This window comes from Babylonia areolata, chromosome 18 (genome assembly GCF_041734735.1).
Source record: "Babylonia areolata isolate BAREFJ2019XMU chromosome 18, ASM4173473v1, whole genome shotgun sequence".
Taxonomy (NCBI): domain Eukaryota; kingdom Metazoa; phylum Mollusca; class Gastropoda; order Neogastropoda; family Buccinidae; genus Babylonia; species Babylonia areolata.
In genome coordinates, this window is record NC_134893.1 from 17211353 (window position 1) to 17220813 (window position 9461).

A 9461-nucleotide genomic window follows, 5' to 3' on the forward strand; every position below is an offset into this window, starting at 1 on the left:
CCACTTGAAACGCCGCCCACTTTTTATTCACAACCGTCTGCTATTTACCACACAACCAACAACCACGCGGACTCACCACAACGTGTTCGATACACGTAGCAGCAAAAATGGGGGCCGCAGAGTTCATTCCTTACATTTGCAACGATCTTTGTTCGTTGTGCCCTGGGATTTATCGTTATGTTTTTCTGGGAAAAAAGGAGACTTTTTGTGGGCGGATGATCAAATTATTTTGGATATTCAGTTCGTGTCCCATGCACACGACGATACGTCCACTGCATATAAAAGCAGCTGGACCATGTACCATTCAGTACCTTTGTGGCGACGAAGAAGAAGAAGAAGAAGAAGGAGGAGAAGAAGAAGAAGAAGAAGAAGAAGAAGAAGAAACGCCATGGCCATCTTAAACGTTCGTGGTTTCGCTTTGGTTCTGAGCGTGTCGGCAATCTGTGGTATGTAAAATGTCATCCTTTTACTTTTTACTGTCTTTGATTTTGTTTGCTTTCCTTTTTTTTTTAAATACTGATATATCACAAATTATAGGATATCTATTGACTCCCCAAAACAACAACAAAAAACAACCAACCATAAAAACAAACAAACAAAAAACACACAAAAAAACAACAACAAAAAACAAAACAAACAACAACAACAACAACTGTTTTTTTTTGTTTCAAAAGAGAAAGCATGACAAGACTAAAACCAAGAAATGAAATTCTAAAACAGACTAGCCCTTGGACATAGGCAGGTGGATAATAAACAAGAATGGTTCGATTCTTATGATTAAACTCGATGCATATTTTAATGAACACATACTATGTATTTAATGATTTACACGTCTCGTTTTTTGTTGTTGATGATTGTCTATTTTTGATTTTTGTTGTTGTGGATGATTGTTTATTTTTGGGATCAAGAAAGACTTTGTGGTAAATAATAGTACACAACAATAGACAAAAAAAAAAAAAAAAAAAAAAAAAAAAAGACGGAAGAAGAAAAAAAAAAAAGAAACCGAACTCTGTGTATTGTCTCCCTAGCTACACCTGCAAAATTGATTATGATAATATTAATAATGACAATTCATTGTTAGAATAGAGCAGATGAATTAGAGAACAATTTATTGACAAATCATCGTTTGAACAGAACAGATTAATGAACAGTTTCATGACAAATTATGGTTAGAGTGGATTGATGGAGTCTCCCGTCGGATTGACGGATGAGTAGGCAGACAGGCTTATCTGTCGGTGTGAATAGAATAGAACAGAATTAATGACAAAACAATTTTATGACAAATTATCGTTGGAAAAGAAAAGAAAAAAAAAATTAACGGCAAATGAAACCGGTTCTCGCCCATGCATATAATTTTGAGCGGATTTTCTATGCAGTGTGTACCGCTGATACACATGTTCGGAAAGAAAAAAACAACCCGATATTCTTTCTTTACCCTATATTGATGATTGGTCAGGCTGTTATTTATAATTTACGTGTTTATACGCTGTTAACTGTAAAGTCGTTGATCACTTTCGTTGGCAATGTGTACATTTTTGCCTTATTCACATAATTATGACAAAAACGTTGTCATTAAAAACATTCGGCAAAATTGGAGACGAAATGAATCTCTTTGAAAAAAAAAAAAGTTTAATGTAAAATTGAGAAGCTTGACAAACCACTGACTCTCACTGCGATCATTTGCCTTGGCTTAATCTGATGGGATTTCTTTTTTTCGAAGAATGATTTTCATTTATTATTTATTTATTTATTTATTTATTTTAATTCATTTATTCGTTTATCTATCTATCTATTTGAAAACTCGTTTTTATTTATACATTTATTTATTTGTCGGTTTCGCTTGCATTAAAAAAAAAACCCTTTGTATTCTATTTTGTGAGTTCGTGGCAGGTGTCAATCAAACTGCGTTTCAAAGCGTTTTTGTTTGTTGAAATTTGAAATTTGAAACAGCTGTATGATGATGAAGAGAGGAGAGTGGGAGGGGGAGGGAGGGTGTAAGGAATGGGTGGGGTGCGGGTTGGGACGCACTCTGAGTTACTGTCCTCGGCACATGGGTACCCACCCTCTCGCGCCCCGGTCAATGAATGTAAGACAAGCTAAACTTCAAACCATCATAAATCATAGTTCTATAAAGAAAACCACCACATGATATATGTTTTCGTTTTCAATAGGATCTTTTCTGTTTGAAAGAAAAAAAAAAATCAAGAATTGAAATATCTTCATACATTCTTTCACAGTTAAGGTTTATACTGATGGGGGGAAGTGGGCAAGAGGGGGTCGGGGGAGGGGGCAGGAGTTGGAGGGGGTGGGGATGGTGGTGGGGGGTGGGGGGTGGGGGAGTGGGGGTTGGAGTGGCGCAGCGCACATATTTCTTACTCATCAGGGGAGCGTACTGATGCACTGTTTTAGAAAATGTTCTAATATTTTAGATCAGTGGTTCCGACTCATGATACACCAGCGGAAACGCCCAATAGGAAGCCTAATGCGTTCTTTCGATTGAAGTTCCTGTGGCAGCATGCACTCGGCTCACATCAAAGAACCCACGGCAAACAAAAGGGTTATTCTTCGCAAAATACTGTGTGGGAAAATCCGCTTTGACAGTAAAAATAGAATACTCATCTCTCTCTCTCTCTCTCTCTCTATATATATATATGTGTGTGTGTGTGTGTGTGTGTGTGTATGTGTGTGTGTGTGTGTGTGTGTGTGTGTGTGTGTGTGTGTGTGTGTGTGTGTGTGTACATACTTGCGATAAGGGAGAAAAAGAAACAATACATCGCTGCACTGCAATAGAATGCAAGCGAGAGCCACACCCCTAGAAAGGCAGAATCTTGCCATGCTGTCAGCGCTTCTGGCATGACAATACTTGCTGACGGCCAACACGTGATGCAGACGGAGCCGCGGAATGTAAGGCACGTAGACAGACTGACAGACTGACAGACAGACAGACCCGTCAGCATGAAAACAAACCATTAACTCACTCAGTACGGCCAGTCCTCTCTTCTCCTCTACACAGACCCCTCGGATGTCCAGTGGGTGTCTGAATGACCCAACCTTCAGCTTCCGTCGTCAGAATTGTGATATTCTTTGTCAACATTCACCTCTTCAGTATAAGAGCCTTCCACTTGCAATATCTTGATGATGGTAATTGGGGTGAAACGCTGTTAACGTCGTCTCTTTCGCCGTTTGTATGGAGAGAGTTAAAAAAAAACCCATTTTGATTGATCCGACAGACAGACAGACAGACAGACAGACAGGCAGACAGATACGTCAGCATGAAAACAAACCAATAAAACATTTGATCAATCAGACAGACAGAAAGATAGATACGTCAGTGTGAAAACGAACAAACAATATATACTGATGTTATACGAAAACCAGTGAGTGCTGAATGAATGAATAAATGAATGAATGAATGAATGATTTAGTAAATGAATGAAGAAAAAATCAAATGAACGAAGTGATAGACGAATTTATTCATGAACACTTTACTGAGAATATATATATATATATATATATATATATATATATATATAAATTCATCTATCACTTCGTTCATTTGATTTTTTCTTCATTCAATTACTAAATCATTCATTCATTCATTAATTTATTCATTCATTCAGCACTCACTGGTTTTCGTATAACATCAGTGATTCGTGACGGCTTGATTTACGCTCCCAGCTTTATGTGTGTGTCTCTCTCTAGTACTTTAGATCTGATCTTTTATTTTTTATTTTATTTTTGATATACAACAAAAAAACCACTATCAAAACAAAACAAAAAAAGAAAAAAAAAAAGAAAACAGAAAACAAAAAAAAACCCCCCCAATCTCAAAGGGTGTGAATGTAGCATATTTTCAGTCTAGAAAATATTCAACTCTTTCTTTTCGTTTTCCAAAATACAACAACAACCCGTGGGCTAATAATATTATGAACTACGACGAAACAGCAAAAAAAAAAAAAAAAAAAAAAAAAAAAAAAAAAAAAAAAAAGAGAGAGAGAAGAAAAGAAGAAAGTTATAAAATAAATAAACACATATCGTCAGAGAAAGCTTGAGAGAGGGTATCTTTCTACTTCACGTGCTTTTGGGATTTAACACACCGTCGAACAGTTTATATATACATACATATATATATTTATTTATTTGCTGGGCATTAAAAAGATATTATCCAACGTTTTACTATTTTCTATTTCAAATACAGACTGTAGGAACAACATATAAAAACAAAGCAAAAAGACAACAACAAAAAACAACAAACAAACAAACCAAAAAACAAGGAAAATTGTAAAAATCTGATACCGTGCTTACAGACGTCAAATTTTCGTCAGTTGAATTGATTGTGTGTGTGTGTGTGTGTGTGTGTGTGTGTGTGTTTGTGTGTGTGTGTGTGTGTGTGTGTGTGTGTGTGTGTGTGTGTGCAGGATTCATTTGGCAAACACCCATATGCGCGACTTCTGTCACCTGCGCGTTTCCCCTGAGGACGGCGAGGCATACGGCGAACAGCTCGATCCACGACACAGTAAGTTCTCTCATTCGCTGAGATGCAAGATGATTAGTCTCCAGCCCTCCTCGAAAAAAAAAAAAGTTCACAAAGTAAACGCGCAGGCACACACCCCTCCCTCCCAACTTCCCCACAAACATGAACACACACACACACACACACACACACACACACACACACACACAACGCGCGCAAATACACACACACACACAGGCACATGTTGTAATAGCGCCGTTGCCGTAAGAAAAAAAAAAAAAAATCCTGGCAGAAACAGGTTACTTACACAGAACAAGACGTGTATTTTATATATGACGACGACGACGATGACGACAACAACAACTGTTACTTCTGTTGCTGCTGCTAGCGCTACTGCTGTAATATATGACGAAACAACCATGATAACAACACTGTTATTGCGAACAGCAGCAACAACAGCAGTAGCAGCAGCAGCAGCAGCAGTAGCAGCAGCAGCAGCAGCAGCAGCAGTAGCAGCAGCAGTAGTAGAAGTAGACTATTTCCATCATCATCATCATCAACAACATTGTCAGATGCTCCTGCTGCTGATGGTGGTGATGATGATGATTAAGATGATGATGAAGACTACAATGAATAATGAAAGGAATGCTGATCACTCTGCGTGCGATGATTATACAACATGGCCGCGCACGCGGAGCAATCAATCAATATATATATATATATATATATTTTTTTTTTTTTAATTATTTTTTTTTTCCCGTTGGTTGCTACGCGTGCGCGACCATGTTGTATAATCATCGCACGCATTGTGATGATGAGCAATTCCCTTCATGATTCATTCATTGCATTGTGTGTGTGTGTTTGTGTGTGTGTGTGTGTGTGTGTGTGTGTGTGTGTGTGTGTGTGTGTGTTACTGTTGCAGGCACTGATTTTCCATACATTGAGCAATTATTGCAGTGAGATAGCACCGCAGCCTACCTTTGTGGAGGAAGAAACCCTTGAGCAGGTAATTTTGGAGGAAAGGAAATAGTGAAACGCTCCATCCGCTTTGTTTGTTGTCTTAATAATAACAATCATTATCATGATGATAGAAATGATGATAATCCAAATAGCAACAACAACAACAACAACAACATTTATTTTCAGTCTAATATCATCATTTTAGATGAAAAGACAATAAATAAATTAACAAACTTTGTTGTCTTTTCTTTGATTTCGTTTTATTCCTATTTCAATATTTGTTTATTCATCTATTTATTTATTTTTTTCTTGATGTATTTCTCAATTTATTTATTGATATATTCATTCATTTATTTATTTACTTGTTTTGTTTTTCTTTTATGCATTTATTCATGTATTTATTTATTTATGTATTTACTTATGATTTCTATATCGTTATCAATAACTAATATCAATATCGATATCAATATTATCATTATCATTATTGTGGTTGGGCGAAATGCATGGTGGGGAGGGATAAAACGATTGGGATCACTTCGAGCCGATGTTTTGTCCATCCAGAACTACTCCTGTGGTGTTTTCGTTTGTTAATTAGTTATATATTTGTTTGTCTTTTTTTTTTCTTGGAGTGAAGGGGTTGTATTGTTGCTGTTGAGGTTATTTCCTTTTTTTTTTTCTTTAAAAAAAAAAAAATCTTTATGGTAAGGCATTGATCGCGTTGTTTGGGCTCATTATCCGATGGTCAGGCTCCTTTCTTTTCTTTTCTTTTCTTCAAAGCAAGATGTTGAGAAGTATGTACTGTATACTTCTTTCAGAACCGTGCGGAGATGAAGAGAGTGCTGTCCACCTACGAGACTCTGGTGCAGCAGTTCGCGAAGGACCTGAGGGACAGGCAGGCGGGGCGGGAGATTGAGGCCTCTAGGCTGCAAAATCTGACCAACGAACTCCACTACGCCTCGGAGTGTATCAGTGCTCCGCCACCTGTGGTGAGTAGACTGGCCTGGTCTGAACTGTGGCTTTGATAAGTCATGGGGAAGGCGGTAATAAACACTCCCGGGATCCAATTCATGGGGAAGGCGGTAATAAATGCTCCCAGGATCCAATTCATGGGGAAGGCGGTAATAAACTACTCCCGGGATCCAATTCATGGGGAAGGCGGTAATAAATGCTCCCGGGATCCAATTCATGGGGAAGGCGGTAATAAATACTCCCGGGATCCAATTCATGGGGAAGGCGGTAATAAATGCTCCCGGGATCCAAGTCATGGGGAAGGCGGTAATAAATACTCCCGGGATCCAATTCATGGGGAAGGCGGTAATAAACACTCCCGGGATCCAATTCATGGGGAAGGCGGTAATAAATACTCCCGGGATCCAAGTCATGGGGAAGGCGGTAATAAATACTCCCGGGATCCAATTCATGGGGAAGGCGGTAATAAATACTCCCGGGATCCAATTCATGGGGAAGGCGGTAATAAATACTCCCGGGATCCAATTCATGGGGAAGGCGGTAATAAATGCTCCCGGGATCCAATTCATGGGGAAGGCGGTAATAAATACTCCCGGGATCCAATTCATGGGGAAGGCGGTAATAAATACTCCCGGGATCCAATTCATGGGGAAGGCGGTAATAAATACTCCCGGGATCCAAGTCATGGGGAAGGCGGTAATAAATACTCCCGGGATCCAATTCATGGGGAAGGCGGTAATAAAAACTCCCGGGATCCAAGTCATGGGGAACGCGGCGGAATTCCAAATCTTGGGGAAGGTGATGACTAAAACTTCAGGGGACGGCATCAACGAGAACTCCCGGGGTCCAATTCATGGGAATGATATTATTTATTAAATTAAAAATAAAAAAAATCCGGGGTCTAATTCATGGGTAAGGCGGGAAAATAAGTGGAGAGGGCGCTAACTAAAAAGAACTCCAATTTTTAGGGAGGTATTAACAAAGAAAAAAAACAAAAAAAACATGGGGAAGGCAGTAAGAAAAATAACCAGGGTCCAATTCATGGGGAGGGCATTGACAAAAACTCCCGGGGTGCAATTGATGGGGAGGGTAGTAACAAAAAAAGTCAGTGTCCATTTCATGGGGACAGCGATAACAAAAACTCCCGCGTCCAATTCATGAGGAAGACGGAAACGGAAACGCCCGGGCTAAACGCATTGTCCGAGACAAATCCATCGGAAGTAGTGTTTCATGGCCGGCGACTACAGCCAAGTTTGAAACTTAACCAGCGACTAAAAGGGTTGAATTTGAAATTAACAAACAATGAGGCCAGGAGATGAAATGATTAACAAATAGTAAAGAGTGGCAACTCTCTCCATTCACAAGGTATACAACTTCAAGTCAGTGCTGCTTACGATACCGATTCAGCTAGCACACAGGTAAATAAAGGGCTGAAAGTTAGTCTAGAGATTTCGCTGGACCACACTTCAGTACGCCCAGACTTGTTAAAGAGAGATGGCGGCGTTCGTTTTTGTTTTGTTCTGTGACGAGTGCAATAGCCGATTGGTTAAAGCGTTGGACTTTCAATCTGAGGGTCCTGGGTTCGAATCTCGGTAACGGCGCCTTGTGGGTAAAGGGTGGAGATTTTTCCCATCTCACAGGTCAACATATGTGCAGACCTGCTTGTGCCTGAACCCCCTTCGTGTGTATACGCACGCAGAAGATCAAATATGCACGTTAAAGATCCTGTAATCCGTGCCAGGGTTCGGTGGGTTAAGGAAACAAGAACATACCCAGCATGCACACCCCGGAAAACGGAGTATGGCTGCCTACATGGCGCGGTAAATTACGTGTAGGACCGTTTTTACCGCGCCACGTAGGCAGCCATACTCCGTTTTCCGGGCTGTGCATGCTGGGTATGTTCTTGTTTCCTTGTGTTCCTCCCGAGTGAACGTGGGAGTTGCAGCCTATGAACGAAGAAGAAGAAGAAGTTTAGTTCTGCAATCGACAAGGAAGAATATCACGCGAGAGTACCCACCCACTGGAAGTGTTCACTCATGATCAATTTCTGAAGAAGAAAAAAAATCACATAAAAGGCGGTTCCAGATTCGACAGATTCATTTAAGAAGCGAACTTGATTATGTGAAGGACAGAAAAGTTTCTTTGCCCTTCCTTGAGTTACAAGTGCTGGTGACATTACGATGTTATACATAATATTGTGAACCTTTATTTAAAAAAAATTTTTTTAAAGGAATTATATTGTTGCTGCTGTTGTTGCAGACAACCGCCGCCCCACCTTCCACTTCAACCCACAGCGACGTAACGATCACACCTTCCACTTCAACCCACAGCGACGTAACGATCACACCTTCCACTTCAACCCACAGCGACGAAACGATCCGAAACGCGCTAAACCTGTGCATCCTCAGGGGAGCTGCTGATGCCTTGCTGCGGATGTTGGAGTACGTAGAAGGACACTGACCAGTCCATGTGGCTCTCGGCAACACGCCCACACGACTGATGGTGCACCTTGCTGTGGGGGCTCTGATTTCTGGGTACATAGGGAAGAGAGTATCTTTTTGTTACAGCTTCCTCAGTTTTGCTCACGGAAGAAGTTGATGTGTACAAAATTGAAATAGAAAAGTGAGTTCAAAATTTCATTCTGAGTACGGAAGAAATCTCTTCTGTATTGATAGTACGCTTTTGTAAGAGTCCGTGTTTGCAAACCATATGTGTGGCCGCAGCTGTATGAACTTTTAAAGAGTGTTCAAAATGACCGTTGGTTACCAATTGGTACCAATTAACCCTTTGGCTCATTAATTTTGTCGGTGAAATGAGATAAGTGTTGTATTGACTGTGATCTGAAAGCAGCGCACTTTGTACACGTTTTGATGAATTAAGTTATATAATTGTGTGTGTGTGTTTTTTTTTTTTTTTTTTTTTTTTCTGAACAAAAGCAATGCGGGGATGAACTCAATGAAAAGAATGATGTCTTGACCTGATAGATTTCAAACTCATCTCACCGACGATGGTCACTTTACTTGTGCAGCGTAGTTTGTCACAGTGTTTATTGTCTGAT

At 39.9% G+C, this 9461-nt stretch overlaps 1 protein-coding gene across 1 annotated transcript; it reads left to right on the top strand.

The window, feature by feature from the left end:
* Positions 1–388: 388 nt before the first annotated feature.
* Positions 389–8863, top strand: LOC143292162 (uncharacterized). Its single transcript, XM_076602346.1, has 5 exons — positions 389–446; positions 4419–4516; positions 5397–5480; positions 6250–6420; positions 8663–8863. Exons 1-5 carry the CDS (start codon positions 389–391, stop codon positions 8861–8863), a joined length of 612 nt encoding a protein of 203 aa, XP_076458461.1.
* The last annotated feature ends 598 nt before the right edge of the window (positions 8864–9461 follow it).